An 18,635-nucleotide genomic window follows, 5' to 3' on the forward strand; every position below is an offset into this window, starting at 1 on the left:
CTACATTACAAACAGAAGGGGTTTTCCCTCACACTAGTTGTAATGCACGATATCTTGCCTTTCTGTGCAATAGATTTATACATCTTAGTAATGGAAAAGATCTATTTCACAATATCATCCACTGGAAATGGATGGTGTGTTCTCACACACTTTGTCCACCTTATCTTGAAGTACCTCTGACCCCTTTTTAGGAGGCTGCTCCTCAGCCTAATAGATCTAAATGCCAGGAAGTTTGTGCTTAGCCAAGATGTGTGTAAATCAAGTAGACAGTCACAGTATTTAAATGTTGTGGCTTTCTGTAAAAGCAGTTACAAATTTAGTATATAACATCTCTACTTTATATGGCCTATTTCCTCTTTGTCTTCCAGTAGAATAACTGCAGAAGCAAAAAATCCACATTTTTCACTTGGTGTAAGTTCAGTCAGCTCAGGCACCATCTGTTTTGTAAAATGTCTGATATTTCAAAATAAAAAAAAAGTAAAGTTGAATAAGCCAACTTGAAAAATAAGCAGAGAATAAAGTTCTTATCTGTTGTTTTGGTATATTTCATGTTTTGTTTTGTCATCATCTATGTTTTTTTTCAAACTTGTCACCCATTCAAGTAAAGAAATGTTAATCTGGTAATTAGTAGTGCAGAGAAATGACCTGATATGAGATTCTGTTCTTGTTCTATGTAGCTCACTTAGAAATTTAGTGGTTTCGTTCACTGCCTCCTTCATCCTGTTTGTACTTGGACTGGCAAGTTGTCAGGCTCATCTGTCTTGACCAAATTCTTAATCTGCTTGTAAAAGAAATCACGTTAGAGCTTTTATCAAAGCATATGTTTTCCATACTTTGTCCTCTATAGGTCTTGTCTATCTCATTTAAGGGTAACCTTTGCATATGCAACACATTCTGCCATACCCTAAAGATTTCATCATGTCAAACTTGCTGCAGTTTTCCATCAGCAGTTTCCCAGACAATCACCTCATCGCTCATCGTTGACATGTTAGATTTAGTTCTTCAAAGTGAAATACTAAGTAACTAGGTCATATTTTCATTAAAATTATGCAATCTTCTTAACAAAATCCTGTGTTTACCAGCACTTATGACAATACAAAATAGAAATTCCAAAAGACAAGCTCTGAACTAATAAGGGAGAAACATGTTTGAAGGCTGGAACGGGCAGGGGCATGGTGGCTCTCACCTGATGTGGCCAACTTGTTTCTCAGCATTTACACACATCATGATACCTATTATTAACTTTTTAACTGCATTGGCCCAAAGGATCTTTGCTCTTTCTTTTATCTGTCATTCTGAGAAGCTCCTTGTTATGCTTTTATCAGTACTGAGATATCCTACAGTGTTTGGGGTTTTTTTTGAAGGTTTATTTTTAAACTTAAAATGACAAACTGCAGAGGGAGATAATGTGTTCCACTGTCTATGCATAAAGTCTGCTCATTTTTTAACTCTTTAAATGCTTCCCTGGGCATTTTAGGTATTTCATTGCTTACCCAGAATACAAAAAACTCCTGACTTGCTAAAAAACTGTACATAATTCTAGTATGTCAGCAATCTTAGACTTAGTGCATATCCTGTAAACCTTAGAAATCTACAGTTTGAGGCAACAATATTTAGAATGCAAAATTGATTCTGCACTTCTCCCAAATAGCTACAGTAAGACTAATGGCCCTAGATTTCCTTAGATGTGGCAGTTATTCTCAGGAAACAAAGAGTTACAAGGGACAGATTTAGCTCAGTGTTTGAAGACCTGATCAAAAGTTAAGACTATAATTTAAGCCTCTCAGTTAAGGCCCAATAGCACATAAGCAGAGTATGAATGCAGGTAAGTGTGTGCAAATGCATTGGAATGGAAGATTTTGTCCCTGAAGACAAGTAGCCATGATCAGCTGCAGCACCTCCCTTGTGGAGGAGGTGTATCAAACCACAGTGTCCACAGACATACTCATTCCACTCTAACCCTACTCAGCCTCGGGCTCCCCTTGAGGAAGCAGCTGTAGAGTCCCACCCCATTGCTTGCTGGAGATGTGGAGTTCTCCAGTGCTGGCACTCCATTCCCATCCCCTCTCTTCCTGCACTAGCAAAAGGCAACATGATGGTTACATGTGGGGTCTTCCATTTCAGGGTAGCACAACCCAGAATACAACTCTGATTGTCTATAGGCAAATGCAGCTTATGTGGGTTTTGTTAGTGGTCTCTTTTACCCTCTGGCTATGCATGTAATAGAGGAGAAAGTATATTTCTGTGGGAATGATGGAGGGACAATGTGTATCCTGTTGTGGCAGAGGAGGGAACATCTTCCTCCTCACCTCTCTGCTGCCCCAACAAGCTCACTCTCCTATTTTGCAGTACAACTCAGTCTGAACATCATCCTTTACTGTCCTTGACCTAAGGAAGTGGCAGTCACTGGAAACAAAAGGGTAAAAAGCGGAAGTAATCAAACCGTTTGCCAGAGCCAACTCATAAATAATGGAAAGCCTAGGAACATAATTAGTGCCTATCAACAGAGCTCTGTGTCAAGGAAAACAAATTTAATGCTTTGATCAGATTACAGGTCAAGTTGATAAATGTTGCTGTGTGATATCCTGCAAGATGTTTGAATTAACATACCATATTCTGATTTTTAAATTGGCACTGTACCATACGAGTAAAGCAGATTAGAACTGGCTAACCTAAGATCTCAAGAGCAGTAGCTGTTTACCAGGAATTGTAATCACATGGGGATTCTTCTGTGATTCCAAAGAGAAACTATGATCTTCAGTATTATTGACCTGAAAATAAATATGCAAGCCATTCCTGAGAAAATTTCCATATGATCCAACAGTGGAATGAAAAAAAGGTAAATAAGGGAGTCAGAAAAATGAGGTGGTGACCAAGACATCTGTATAAATACATATTCCAATACAGACACTTGGAAAATCATACATTTCAGAACAGGAATGCAGGCTCTACTTACAGCACTGTGCTGGAAGGCAATTTGAAAAGAATCTATGGCTCAGAGTGTCTGAGGATTCAACATGAGTGCTCCCTGAGCAGTACCGGGGCAAGAGGAGCGTGTAGAAAGAGAAAATTACTGGGAGATAGATCACCTGATTTCTGTATCAAGAAACAAGACAGGTATTGAAATATAGGGTTCACTTTAATTGTCTGTATGGCTATGGAAAAAATAAAGAGGGAGGGTAAAAAAAAGGTTGGCATCTGAATAAAATGCTTCATAATGAGATAATATTGCAAACTTTTTATATCATTCAAAGGGCAATTAACACCTGAATAAAATCCTCAGTATCTTTCTACGGAGAAAATAAGGAGTACTACAAAGTGTTTTAAACTACAGGAAAAAAAATAAGAAGTGATAGTTGAAAACTGAAATTAATAAGAGAAACAAGGAGGGCAATTAAAGAAATTGCAAACAAAGTGATAACGTTAAGGTCTCTTGATAACTTTAAATTAAATCCAAGCAGCTTCCTCAAAGATATGTATTCCAGACAACCTCAGTTTATTCTCTGTAGAATGTCAGTTTGATCCTGTGGATGTTGTGTGACAAACACTATGTGATACATGGACAAATGTATGATTTGAACCAATTATCTCTCCTGCCTTAAACTCATGTATAGGATTGGGGTTTGGTATGTTTCCAATGACAACCTGAAATCTCTTTTTGGCCTCACCAAAGGAAAAACATATTTTCCAAACAACATGGACCAGAGGTGGTAGATGTGAAAGCAGAAACAATAGATCCTCAGTGTAGACTTTCCCTCACACTCTGTGCTTCCTGGCACAGCAAAGCCCAGGAGCCAACACAGAAAAATGCACCCAGTGCCCACCACCACCATGTGCTTCTCACAAAAATTGTGCTGTATCATTGTTTTCTAACTGTATGTGTATCATCCACCCAATATGTGTTTCACTCATCAGTCTCTGCCTGGGAGACCAAAGCCTCAGGAGCAAACCAGAAAACTTAGGCCTAGATTGACAAATTAATGTCATCTTTCTAGGATAAAAAAACCATGTGTGTACAACCACAGACATGTGTGTTTGACCATGTGTTGCACGTGACATATATGAAAACCCAGGAATGTTTCGGGTGTTTCACCCCAGCAGTGAATATTCCAACACTTACAGATAGAGCCCAAAGAGTCTGACATGAGCAAAATCAGTCTTTTAGCAGTGTGGCTCATTGAAATTAAATATTACAAGTACAGTCATCAGAAATATAATCATGGAAATTAATGCAATTGGGACCATGGGCAGCAAGTGGCTAATGAGTTTAACCTCTTGACAAACACAAGGGAAGGGATTAGCAGTCAGAGCTCTGTTTAGCAAGATTAGGCCACTTTGTGCTTTTCAGTGCCATCCTTAAATATTGTTTGGTTTTGTTACTGTGCCTTTTGTAAAAAAATAAAAATTGTTTTTAATAAAAGAACAGGGAAACACTTGTTTTGCACTTCCAATGGGATCAACCAATAGTAAGGCACAGAAGAGAGAGCTGCTGATTGTAAAAAGGCTTTGTCCTTCCAATGAAATCCATAGCAAACCTGGCTCTCCAGTGTGATCCCAAAAGAGAACCTGAAAGAATTCCACAAAATGTACAGGGGAAAAAGGAGATATTTTCTTCCTGGAGCTCAGCCACTCCGACAGTCATAATACAGGAAAAGGAACAATTAAGGTAAAAGTCGTATCCAAAGTAGTCAGCTTTTTCCTTTTGTACTCCCACACTTGCATTGCCTTTTCTTGCATGTCTCGTAATCTGTCACACATCTTGAGTGAAAAGAGAAACCTGGAAAAGATAAATTACTCCGATTCCCATGAGGAATGATCTCTGCTACAGTGCAAGGGAATTCAGAGGGATTCATGCGGGGAAACAACTAGTTTTCCCAAAGGAAAAGGCCATTTGGGGCTCTAGGCAATGAAGGAAATAACTCAGAAATGTAGCAGAGAGTATATCATCCCATTCTGATTTATTCTCCCATTTTTTAGGCACGAGCAGCTAAGGAGCAGCGTTGGGGAACGCCTCTTCTCTCCAGAAATCACTCCTTGGAGGAGGAATTTGAAAGGGCAAAGGCAGCTGTTGAGGTATTATTTCATTTACTGTTTTCATTTTCAGCTAATGTCCTACAGATTTCTTGTTTATCTTGCAGCACATGTATAGGAGAAAGTTGGAATTAGACTATTTATGGCAGGGGAAAACCACAATTGCTCAGGTTACTAATTTAAAATATCAGTTTATCTCTTAAAAAATAAACAAAAAATCCCAAACCCTTAGCTATAAATGAAGATGAGACAGAACCAATTTTGCAAGCTTGATTTTTATTGCTATATCAAGTGGGTAAAGAAAAATGCCTCATTAAATGTAAGTACTTCCAAACTGAAAGTAAAAGAGGGAAACATTTTTCCCCAGCAACTGAATGTGTGCAGTTATTTAAACTCAGACACAAACCAATTCTCCACAGAGAAACTGGAATTCAGAATCACTGATCAAGAGCACAATTACCTGCTGTAATGCAGAGCTGCTCATATAGCAGTAACCATGAACCATTTTCATATTTAACTGTTAGCAGCACAGAGTTAAGCACGAGAGTGTTCTTGTTTCCTGACAAATCCGTTTAGTTTGAAAAGATGAAGGTGTATGGATACTTTTCCTATTGCACTTCTGGGTTTTTCTCACCAACTACTAAATTTCCATCATCTCAAACATCTCACAATTGTTGTCCTATACTACTGGTCCCAACTGAAAACCTGATCCTGTCTAGAGACAAAGTGGAAGACAGGCTTTTTTAACAGAACTCAACAAAATATTACATATAAGCATTGATCTTGAGCATATCTTCTCAGGGATTCCAGTGGTAACCCTTCAAAATCCTATTGCCACAAAGAGCCAAGAGAGCTGCATTCCACTGAGGAAAAGAATTTCAGGCTAAATTATGTAACAGCCACCGAAATGAGTTTTTAGGGTGGAAAGGATGAGGCTGTGAAACTGATTCCTCAAAACTGATTATTTTTAGCATGGACTGCAGTCTCATTAGTCTCCAAACCATCTAGAACACTTTAGAGATATCTGAGTTTAGATTTAAATTTTAGTCATGTATTTTAATACTCCTCTAATTCAAATTTTATACCATTCTAATTCCACTGTTGGCAGTTGAACTATTCTAGATTAATTTTGGTTCATTGCAACCAAAACTGGACCTAAATCATATGCTTCTAGCTAGAAGCAGAATTTCTTATGTAAGAAATTAAGCTGATTTATAGGATTTTTTCATGATATGCACAGTTTCTACTATGGTTTCTTGGGATTTTATTGCACACACAAAAAGATGTTGTCTCAGCATACAAGGCTAAAATGGACACTATCAGTAAGTTTGCTCTTTTATAAACTAACCACTGAATGCATTTTTCTTTAATTTTTGCATGCTTTGCTTTCCCCACATCAAGCAGATTCTTTATAACAACTTCTGGTGAGGCACAGTAGTGGTTTTTTTGATGTCATACATCATACACATTTGCTCCTGGCAGGAAAGGAGAGACTTTCCTTCAAATTGCCACTGCTTAAAATGCTCTAGATGTTCTGAATTGCTCTGCAGACTGATCTTTAAGGAGGGACATGTTGTGCTGTAGACTACAATGGCAATTCAGGGAATGTGATGCTGAACATCTCAGCATTAGTGGTGAACCAAATGATGTCAGTACTCTTGCAATTGCCAGAAACCGTGTGTGATGGGGAGTTTCCAGACACTCAGCAGAAAGAAAAATGAGTTGAGTTCAACACCAGATCACAAGACATTACTGAGTTACTTTATAGAGTAAAGCACGGAGGAGAATATATTGAAAAAAAAAATCCCTGCAGAATAAAAGGTCGTTCTGAAGCAACAGAGATAGGTTGTTAAAATACTTTCAAGTAGTCTCAAAAACAGCTGTTAAATAGAATCTAATTGAATGTTTCCCTAACTGTGTAGCTTAAGTCTTAAGTTATTCCTTCTGCTTAAAATAGAACCTTGGGCCAGGTAGTTAAAATGTAAAGGAAAAGATTCTTCAATACCTTATAGATCATTTGCATATGAAAAGAGCTGAATTTTCATCCTAACTGAAATGAAGTGGTAAAAAAGCCAAAGTGATTGAAATAAATTGCAGCCCATCTCAGAAAGATTAGTGCTTTCTTAAGCAGATAATAGATACAGTTCAAAATTTCATTTTTTTTAGGCTTTGGATATTTCTGTAATATTCTTCAATTGGGAAATCTCCAAGTGGTAAGATTAGCCAGAAAACTGATCAAGAAAAGGAAGCAAATCTCAGGTTCTTTGTGGCCTAGTTTGAATGGAATTAATTAACAATTCAGTAAATGAAGACACCAAACTTTATCCTCCACCCAGTATTCACTTTAGAGCTTTGGGAATGGTTTTAAGATGTCAAACTTTGAGACTAATGAAGATTTGTGAGGTAATTCTTTCTTAAGAAGGTTTAAAGATGTTTATGCCATTGGGGAATCTTTTAAGCATAAAGCAGTAAGTAAAATATCTTTTTTACTAGCGAGGGTCCAGATTCCCTTGCAGTGACTTGGTGCTTGCAGACCTTGCCACCTTTTCTGTCATTCTGGAAATTGGATTTGATTTTTGCCTCAGGATTGTTTGTCTTTGTGATTTCCAAGTGCCATAAGAACTACATTTTAACATGATCTTTCTAATAATTAGCTCTGTTTTTACCAAAATTTGGTACTTTTGCATTTTTTCAACATGCCAGCATGGGGATTCAGGTCCATCCTGTACCTATATTCTGTTAAAACAATTGTTTTACCCACATTCTATTGGTGATGAGTTAGAATAAATAAAAATAAAACCAAGAAAGTGCAAAAACTTCCAACTGAGAAATGTCTGAGATGGGGAAAAAAAGCAATTTTGGTATTTCCTTATTCCACATTTCCCTGATTAAACTGCAGATGCCACACTGCTTTGTGAGTTTATGCGTAAGAAATTTTGAGCTGTCCTTCTCAGCATCATTTTATTTACAACACAATGTCACACAAACCATCTGCTGTATAATGTACTGCTATGAAGCATCTGAACACATTACAGCTAAATTATGTGACAATACTAGGAAAAAGATGGGATTAATTTATTCCACCCTAGGAAAACATAGTCCAGAACCACCAGCTTTGTGGTTCTCATGGGCACCAGTTAGAGTCCTTTCTGTACCTATGGCATTCCTATCCTGCCTAAATCTTAAATTGGGAAGTAGGAACTTGAATCATTCAGATGCATTTTATTTGTCAGTCTCTCAAATCACATTAGGAATCTTTGTCTTGATAAAGGCTGATTTTCTCAAAACTTTGCTAAAATTTTCACATTTTGTTTTGAGAAGGTATCAGCTAAGGAAATCTAACTTAGTTAAGCACACAAATTTAACTTACTGTGTCTTTCACATCAAAGAAGAAGTAGGAACTTGAATCATTCAGATGCATTTTATTTGTCAGTCTCTCAAATCACATTAGGAATCTTTGTCTTGATAAAGGCTGATTTTCTCAAAACTTTGCTAAAATTTTCACATTTTGTTTTGAGAAGGTATCAGCTAAGGAAATCTAACTTAGTTAAGCACACAAATTTAACTTACTGTGTCTTTCACATCAAAGAATATGTTGATGTAGTAATTCAAAGAACCACCACAGCACCTTTCTTTCTTATGCATTGCTCAAAAAAAGTATTGCAAATTAATTTTTGGCAGGACAGGACAGGCAAAATCCTAAAAGTTATGAAAATACAAAAGTTTATAAATTAGCCAGCAATGCTCAAAAAGTACACACCCCACCCCACTCCCTTTCACTGTATCATATTAAAAAAATAAGGAGACTGGAAATATTTTGCCTCCCATTTGTTTAACTGCTTCAGCATATTTTTAAATACCAAGAGTAAAAATAGCGTCTTTGACAAAATGCAGAATTTTCTGCTTAGAAGTAGTCAGATGGTGTGAGCATTTTTCCTGGGTGTCATTCCAGTTAACTGCTGTGGATGATCTGAGAACGTGTTCAATGTGTTCAACTGGTCTGAAAACCTTTGGTATGCCCAAAGTAATTTGCCAGAATTAAGGTAGCAAAAACATCAAAATGAGGTTAATTGGCACCAGTGACGTAGCAAATAGAGTTAAAATTAGATCTATGAGTCTTGATCAAAAGGCAGACTTTCAGAAACACTCAATATTAATTTAACTCTCCTGCCACTGCAGCACTGAAAAAATCACTACTAATGGCAGCTGAAATAGGCTGTAGCCTCCACCAAAGACTTTGTAATATTTATGGTGCTCTTCCTCAAGGACATTAAGCTTTTCTGCTGTTGACATTGGTGTTTGTCACTGCAGGAGTACAGTGGAAGTCTGTGTGAATTAAAAATATGTAATCAAACAGCAGAATTAGAACTGAAGATCTAAACTCACTTAAGTACTTGGTAGAATCTGCAGAAATATCATTTGATATGTTTCCAAAGCATTGATTCGTAAGGAATTTTGGGGGGGGAATGCAAGCAAAATTTCTAATATGAACACCATCATATTAATCTGCTAAAAAGACATTACTAATTACTTTCCAGTAGTTTTACTAGTGTTGATCTGAAGGAAAGGGAAATTTCCACTCCTTTACCTGATCCTGAATCTCAAAATTACTGCTAGTAAAAACATGATGATATAACTTTTATTTCAGTGCTATGCAGATTTGTACTGAATGAAAAATGGTTGATAGAGGCATCTGTCAATCTGTTTTAGGGATTCAGGTGACTCTGGTCATGGCTGACAAGAGTTAAAGAGGGAGCAGTTCATTATCCCAGCCTTTTCAAACCCTAAATGGACATTTCAGCACCATCTCACAGCCATTTATAAGAATGTATTTCCTTCAAATTTGGAATGAAAGCGAATTCTGAAGTTGAGTAATAGAGTGATCAAGTTCTGTTCACTTCTGTTACTGGGAGTAAAATCTCCTCTCCAGGAGTGAATTATTCCAGTTGGTGTCCTAGCCCACAGAGGAACATAGCAGGTACCTTAACAGGTCCACTAATTGCATGATTCAGACACTTTGGAGTCTCCTGCAAGAAAGTCCTGGATATCAGGAGGCACATGCTTTCCTTTTTCCAAGTACCTCAGGAGGGTTGCAGCAAGTCAATGCAATCACAGACTAAGCTCTGTGTTTTAAATCGTGCCTGGCAGTGGAGAAGTAGCAAAGTTCTCAGTGTTGTAATAAAGATTCATACACAGCTAACTGGATCAGTTATAATACCTTGAATTAATTTTGATTAGCACCTCACTCTCAAATAGTTCTGTCTAAACATCAATAGAATTATTTGTGCTGTTGTCTTTGACACAAATAAGCTGAGAAATTGTGCCCTCAGTAGTCAGTTCACTGAAGTTCCAGCCATGACCTTGCAGGAACTGGAGAACTTTGGAAAGGCTCACAGTGCTAGGCAGATATTCTGCTATGGAACTGCTTTTCAGGGGCTTGTGACTCATCTGTGGAGGCTGAAAAAACAGCACTTGGATTCTCCCCTCTTTTTTAATCCTATTTCTGTTTCTTGGCATCATTTTCTAGTAGCCACAGTAGTTCCCTCCCACTGGTCATTGCACATCTTAAGTCTAGTTCTTTTTTCATTATTTCTGTTTCTCTTGTATATGCATTTTTCCCTCATCTTTGAGCTGAATGTTAATCTGACTGTACAATTTTATAATCTCTTGTAGATTCCTCTCACTAGCACAGTACACAATGCAATATTAAGATTTCTGCACTATGTCAAAAAGCCCAATTTGTATTAAATCTCTTATGCAAACACCCTCAGTCTAAGCTTTGCCATTTCCCTTTTACATAGATGAAAATGATGCAGAATATACCAAAGTGGGATGCTTATTTTCTTTTAAAGTGTTTTATCTATTGTTATTCTTTAGCATGTGCACTCAGTTGATTTTTCTTTCTTTTTTTATTGACCAGGGACTAGCAGCATTCATTTCCTGCAAATTTTATGTAACAATCTGCTGTTAGCATCAATAAGTTGCAGTGTAAGCTGCTGCAAATCCTGTTTTAAATAGGACATTTGCTGCCTCTGAGATAAAGAGTTTTCTGTTGACAAAATGCATTCTATTATAAGAGATGAAATTTAATTACATGGAATTCCAAACGGGAGCTGTAGTAGTTCAGTCAGTGTGATTATTAATAGAATTAATACTGCTCAAGACAATTGCCAAATTCAGACCACGGGTAGAACGAAATCGAAAGCTTACCAATCTGTTTTAAAGTTTTGTTGTTCCATTTTCTTCTTTCCTCCTTTTCTTCTAGTCAGACACAGAGTTTTGGGATAAAATGCAAGCAGAATGGGAAGAAATGGCTCGCAGGAACTGGATTTCAGAGAACCAGGAAGCACCAGGGCAAGTTACCATATCAACCGTTGAGAAGGTAACACCAAGTTTTTTAACACAGTACATCCCTCCTGTGCAACTTTGAGATGAGCCCCAGCTACTCAAGGAAACCCAAGCAAATTCTTGGGATATGGAAGTGAATTTTGCCCAAAAAAGCTAGTCCTATTTAATTGCTTGTGAGTGGACCAGATTTAAAAGACCTCCCCACAGTGAGAATAAATTTGGGTTTGCACACTGCCTGAATTCAGCTGAAAGGATCACAAAGCAAACCACTGGATTATGGGCACTTTTAAACACAGGCACTTAAGGAAGAGCACCAAATAAAAAAATCTGGGCCAGCACATTCAAACACTGTTGAGAATAGAAATGTTAAGAGACTCTGTCTCTCTTCTTCATTCCTTCCATTTCATATTTTAATTTGATTTCCATTATGTAGCTGATATTAGCATACACCCTTTACACTGCAGGAACAAGAGAAAAGGGCAGAATTTAAAGGAATACTGAAATAAACTCAGGTGCTTACAACACTGTTCTGTATCTGGAAGTTTAATTGAAGATTTCAGGATTTTAGCTGTGCAGACATGAGGTTACAAGCACTGCAGGGAGTCAGCTGCTTGATGTGTGCTCTTTACCATCAAATTGGATGTACTGGGCTCATGCTAGGTTCAGTTCTGCTCTTACTGCAGGCAGTGTGAGTTGTTGCCATTATCTTTGATGGGAGCAGGAGAGCCCAACATGAGTACCACTAAGTATAACTTCAGAGCTAAAGTAAAAATAGAGAGCAGAAACATAACTGTCCAGTGATGCTGACTTTTTATACTTTTTGTCATTGACATTCCATGGGAGAGCTCGTTCCAGTTTTGTAGAACAAAGGATGTTTACATCCAGTTGGAAAATAGTGAGTCATTTAACTTTTTTAGACTTGCCATTCCCTGCTACAGTGCTTCATCACGGGTCCATTATCTCTCTTCTCCAGGGTTATTATTTCCACACTGAGAATCCCTTCAAAGACTGGCCTGGTGCTTTTGAGGAAGGACTGAAAAAAATGAAAGAAGGTGACCTGCCTGTTACAATCTTATACCTGGAGGCTGCTATTCTACAAGAACCCAATGATGCAGAGGTATTCACTCATGTGCCTTTTACAGACAAAGGAAAAGGGAACTCCCTTTAGCATGCAATGATGGAATGATGTTGGGGCTCAAACCTTTGCTAGTCATGACTGACTGAAACAGATCGAATTCTAAGGGGTCTGAATTAGTGTATGCCTTGAAATAGATAAAGGTGAGCTCTTCCTAGCATGAGAATCTGGTTTTGAAGTATTGTTGTTTGAAATATTTCAAATCTTTCCTTCTTATCCTGGTATTTTCCAACTATCTTGCAAACACTGCTATTGGACATTTTTGATTTAACAGGAATGTTGACAAATTTTTAGAAGTTATATAAATTTCTTCAATATTGATGTTTTCATTGAGTATATGTTACAAGGTTGCTTGTAGTGAAACATGGAAAATATTTACTGTGTAAGTATCTAAGGCTCTTTGAATCTATGTTAAATTAAGCAGCAGTAATTCAAAAAGCAGAAAATCTCCAAACCCTCTAGAATCCCTTAAGTGTATACAACTTAATAATTCTTCTTTGCCTTTTTCCATAAAATTCTGGCAACATTTAAAAAGTCCAGTAACTCAAATCAGCATGTGATCACAGTCTGACAGAATATCCTTTCATTCACTGACTATAAATGATCCCCAAAGATATTCAGAACTGCATTGATTGATACTGTTGGTATGTCCATGGTAGAAAAATCTGTAGTTAGTGCTGGACAGATATGCTGCTTCTACTCACCACTCTGTTTAACAGTGATGTTAGTTGTAACTCTGCTTGCAGTTGGATCTACATATCAAACTAATGCAATGATGATTGTTTTTGCAGGCCTGGCAGTTCCTGGGTATAACACAGGCAGAGAATGAAAATGAGCAGGCAGCCATCGTCGCTCTCCAAAGGTAGATGAAGATCAGTGCTAAATCAGGGTCTGATGAATATTTTGGGGAATGGAGACCTGGGGATATTTAATGACGTTCTTATCTTGAATGTGAAGCATTTCTTTAGCTAAGTGGAGCATTGACATATCTATAGAAACTTTCCAACTGACTTCAGAGGGATGACTAGTGATTAATATTTCTGTTTTATTGAATAAGTGCAATGTCTAACTTAGTAATTTAAGTAGTTGCACAGAAGAAAAGTTATGTGGCCTGATAAACATGAATTAGGCATAATGCAGATAAAGAGCCTTTTTGATATTCCAGCCACTTGGCTTATTTTCTGTAGTCTGCCCTTTAATGAAGAGGTTTTCTTAATTGGAGCAAGCTCCCTTCAGCTGCTGAATGCTAAACTGACAACATTTTTAGGTTGATAGAGATGTGAAGAATGCAGAATGCTTGTATGTATAGTGTGAGTTTCAAAATATCAGCATTATTATTATCTTTCTGTAATGAGTTTTGATGTTTCCATTTGAAGCAATATTCCATTGCTTCAGCACTGTTAACCATGAAGTTATTTCACCTAATGATACTCAAAGTTAATTTTATGTAATTTAATTTCACCTAACAATACACAAAGTTATTTATATGTAACTTACTAATTTACCTGGATAGAAATCCAAGGGGTTTCCTGATTTGTGGCTTTCTCAATCCCATATTTCAAACAAGCAACAGTAATTTTCACAAAACAGATGAGATTCTGCTTTCAGGTAATGGTATATAACCAGAGAAACACTGCTCGAGTTAACTGGCTCCAGATTTGTCAAAGGAAAACTGAGAAATCAGGATGGTTGTGAAGATTCACAAGGATGGAAGAAATTTTTGCTTCAAAGTACTATTTTGTAGAGTTGCAAACTGTATTGAACTGTTGCTTGAAATTACATAAAGCTTCTTATTGTTTACTAGATAGATATTGCAAAACTTGATCTACCTACATTTACTCATAACCACAAGGATGAAAACTTGTACGTGTAGGTTTATGTACATGTGTGTGTATTAACAGCAATGTGTGGCATGTATGTGTGTGCACAGATGCATAATGCACTTATCACTCTAAAATAAGACAAAGTCCCTTCTTTACAAGTATTATTGGGTAGATAATACTTGTGTGAGTTATTTTCTCTACACAGATTCTTTTGAAAGAATAAGAGAATTGTGTTTGACCACAAAAATATCTCAATATATTTTTTCTTTTCTGCCTAGGTGCTTGGAACTACAGCCAAACAACCTAAAAGCTCTGATGGCCCTGGCTGTAAGTTATACCAACACTGGCCATCAACAGGAAGCCTATCAAGCTCTAAGAAACTGGATAAAGCAAAATCCAAAATACAAGTATATAGTGAGAAGCAAAAAAGGGTCCCCAGCACTCACCAGGAGGATGTCTAAGACAGCAGATGAAAGGTAAATGCAGTGTAAATCCTGATGGTGGAAATTTTAATGCCATGACTAGAACTGACAGTGCGTGCTGTAGAAGTTCAGCCTGTTCCCTGTGGTGGAATATTCAGTGGCACTAGTGGCAGGAGAGGGAAGTCAACACAGGATGTTGGTTTAGTGACTGAAGGCTATATCTTATGCCATCTCTGGAGGTTAAAAACCCCAACAAACCAACCAAAACAGCTAAAAAAACTGCTTCCCCTCAACTCCCATCACTTTCCTCTGACTCTGTCTCTCTGTATGTTCACATCCTGGACCTTCATTCTTCAGCTGCTTCCACATCCATACCAACCCTTTAGCCTTCACATCCTGGCCCTTCATTCTTCAGCTGCTTCCACATCCATACCAACCCTTTAGCCTTCTCTACATGTGTGTATTCTTCCTACTGTTCTCCATTTTTCCCATATCCCATCCAAGCCACTAGCATCCAGGAATGACAGCCATTTTCAGTGCAACATGGCTTCAGTTTGCTGAAAATATTGAGAGGTGGCATCTGCTTGTTTAAAAGCTGTTCTGGTTCTAAGCAGAGGCAGTGTAGCCCTTTTATTTGACTTCAGCCTGGCACACTATAATGGGAGCTGGCAGCCATTTTAAAGAACAACAAAAATTCATGAGTTGGCAGGCCTTCAACATGGTTTGACGAGGTCAATAAACAAGTACCTCTGGATTGTAAAATGCATGATAAAGTCATTAAAGGCATAAAGATGATTTGCAGAACTAAGGCACTTGGGCTATCTCACTGCTTGTCATTTTGAAGACAGGCCTTATGTTTTACCCTTATCACTTACAAGTCCTGGGTTGACATGATTATTCAGTATGAGCAAAAATAAAATATGCAAGTTCTGCTTAATTGCTAAGTGTGTTATTCTACTTCGGCTTCATCCCCCTGACATCTGGTGCTGTCAGTGCAAAGGTTTTATGAAGCCTACAGTGGGCACAGTAGTCTTATACTCTGGCATCTTTTTCGAGGGTCTGGTCTAGACTCTTACCTATTTGTCTTAAAAATTACTAGTTTTTGCTAGTAAATAACTCTTTTATATCTAACAAACTCATCTAATTTAAATAGTTTTAATAAACCTTCATGTTATCTCACTCGGGTTCATAGCTACACTTTGACTACATTATATGGGTGAACCTTTTTACTCCAGACACGAGTTTATAATATCACTTGGAAGTAAATCTTTGCCATGATGAAGCTGAAGAAGCTTGTTTCCAAACGTTAGGAGTATATCACTTCTGATAAATCCACTACAAGGATTTTGATTTCTGAATATTGAATCAATATTTGTGAATAACAGTATTATTAGATCGTTATTTTTCACCCTTGTCTAGCTCATTACTTGAAGAAGTGAAGGATTTGTACCTGGAGGCTGCTCACCAGAATGGTGATATGATAGACCCTGACCTGCAGACAGGACTTGGAGTTCTTTTTCACCTGAATGGAGAATTTAACAGAGCAATAGATGCATTTAGTGCTGCTTTAACTGTTCGACCAGAGGTACATTTTATACTTTTGCATTTTTACAACTTTAGCTTTACAGGCCATTTTCCTTCTCCATTCCTGATCAGGTTATTATTAATGAGATGTCACTTCTGACATTAAAATTTTAATACCTGAAATAGGAATGTTAATTACAAGACAGCCCCGTTTAGAAGCAGATTTATACATGTCCAATTTCTAGCTGTGAGCTGATTAATTGTACTGGTTATATAAAGTTGTCTGTGACCACGAGTCAGAACCTCACATTCCATGTCAGTTAAGATACAATACTGTTATTTTCTGCAGTCCTCCTTACTCTGCAAGGAAAAATGAGCCATTATGTCCCTTTTTGACACTTACAATAGAAAACTCATTTTCTCTCCAGGACTATACATTATGGAACCGTCTTGGAGCAACCCTGGCAAATGGGGATCGCAGTGAAGAAGCTGTGGAGGCCTACACACGTGCTTTAGAAATTCAACCTGGCTTCATTAGGTCCAGATACAATTTAGGGATAAGCTGCATCAACCTAGGGGCATACAGGTGAGTCAAAAAAACTATGTGAACACGTAGTCAGGGATCATAACTACCAAGCGAAGATTCATTTTCCAGCTGGAGCTATCTAAGAAAAAAAATCAGAATACAGGTACATAATCTCAGCTATTGTAAAAGTTCATCATTAATTTTTACAAAGTACTAATAAAGCAATGATACTTTACTTATAGCCACAAATTCTACACAGAAGAACTACTGAACTTCTATTAAAAGAAAATAAGTCCCTCATTCAGCAAGCTGCTTAAGCATTCTTTTAGCTCTAAGTGCAAGTAGTCTTTCTATAACCAGTGGGATTGCTCTCAAACTTAAGTCCTGTGCTTAAGAGCTTTTGTATGAGAAAATATAAGGCCCATCTTTAGAAGGGAACCTTCAATTAAACTGCTTCAAGTAGTTATTGCCATCAAAAACATCTGCAGTACATCCTTCAGGAGTGAAGGGTGATATTCCAGGATCCCTGTTGTCAGGTTAAGACAGGTAAGACTGGGGGGAGCCACACTGCAATGAAGACAACATCCCCAGATGTATGACTAGCCTGACCTCTACATTACTGCAAGCCATGGCCATTTGTTCAATGAAAATCAAACAAGAACAACCCAAAGAGAGTGATGAACTGCACTATAAAATAATGTTTTTAAGCCTACATGGAACTTTATAAAGTTTTACTTTAGTTGTTAAGGAAATTATATTGCTTGTTTCTTTTTGCCTTCTTTCTACAGAGAGGCTGTCAGCAATTTTCTCACTGCTCTCAGTTTGCAAAGAAAAAGCAGGAATCAACAGCAGGTTCCCCACCCTACTCTATCAGGCAATATTTGGGCAGCACTCCGGATTGCTCTGTCTATGATGGACCAGCCAGAACTATTTCAAGCTGCCAATGTGGGTGATCTAGACATTCTCTTGAGAGCTTTTAATCTAGAGCCGTAAAAAAAGCATCCACAAATTGATTAAATTGTATTAGGAAACAGAGAACTTTTTTATTACTCATCCCAAAACGACCACATTTTCCAAAAGATCATGACTGTAGATCAGTAGGGGAATTCTCTCAGACATCATTCAAAAAGTTCAAAAGCACAAAAAATATTGTAAATAAATTCAATCTCAAAGGATTGAAATGAGCTGTGGCTAATCTGACAAAGCCCTGAACTAGACGAATTTCTGAAGAATCTTCATCCCATGCAAGCTCTATCTCTTTATCTATACACAGCTATACGAAGAGAAGTATGTTAAGAACAAACCTAGATAATGGTTATTGCACATTAGAATGGCAAGCAGTGCATCCAAGGAACCTGCTTAGTAGCTCATTGCACTATGCTGACACCACTTTGCCACACAATGGGGATTCCCAATCCTTTGATTTCTTTGATGAAAATTCTTCTCAAGGTCCATTTTTAACACAGCTCTGAAAATAGATGCATGTCAAAGTGATGTGTTTTGTTTTGGATGCATTTATTAGTCAGCAATCAATTTTTGCTTCCAAAGGTACCTCGATTCGTTTGGGCCCAATTCTGCAGGCTCATAAACCATGTGCAATGTGAAGGGGAACATTGTCCATGGAAGTCTATGGGATGAGGCCATGTACATATGGGAAGGCCAAGTGTTGCCAGCAGAAGCAGCAATTTGCACTAGAATTGTTACTGTTCAAACCAGCTGTCCTTGATCTTGGACAGAGTCTGTCTGCTTCAAAGGAGCTCATGGCAGGGTCTGCACCTATCTGTGTACTTATGCACTTTAATCTTTCTTTTTGTAAAATAGTGCTA

At 37.6% G+C, this 18,635-nt stretch overlaps 1 protein-coding gene across 3 annotated transcripts in view; it reads left to right on the plus strand.

Annotated features, from left to right (window-relative positions):
• PEX5L (peroxisomal biogenesis factor 5-like) overlaps window positions 1–17,802 on the plus strand; it is a 45,956-nt gene extending 28,154 nt beyond the window's left edge. For all 3 annotated transcript variants that reach the window (XM_009082353.1, XM_009082352.1, XM_009082350.1), the window contains 8 exons: window positions 4,978–5,073; window positions 11,297–11,413; window positions 12,353–12,496; window positions 13,306–13,376; window positions 14,616–14,813; window positions 16,179–16,344; window positions 16,712–16,869; window positions 17,598–17,802. In XM_009082353.1, the coding sequence (XP_009080601.1) occupies window positions 4,978–5,073; window positions 11,297–11,413; window positions 12,353–12,496; window positions 13,306–13,376; window positions 14,616–14,813; window positions 16,179–16,344; window positions 16,712–16,869; window positions 17,598–17,802 (1,155 nt within the window). The remainder of the gene's footprint in view (window positions 1–4,977; window positions 5,074–11,296; window positions 11,414–12,352; window positions 12,497–13,305; window positions 13,377–14,615; window positions 14,814–16,178; window positions 16,345–16,711; window positions 16,870–17,597) is intronic.
• The last annotated feature ends 833 nt before the right edge of the window (window positions 17,803–18,635 follow it).

This window comes from Acanthisitta chloris, unplaced genomic scaffold (genome assembly GCF_000695815.1).
Source record: "Acanthisitta chloris isolate BGI_N310 unplaced genomic scaffold, ASM69581v1 scaffold3019, whole genome shotgun sequence".
Taxonomy (NCBI): Eukaryota; Metazoa; Chordata; class Aves; order Passeriformes; family Acanthisittidae; genus Acanthisitta; species Acanthisitta chloris.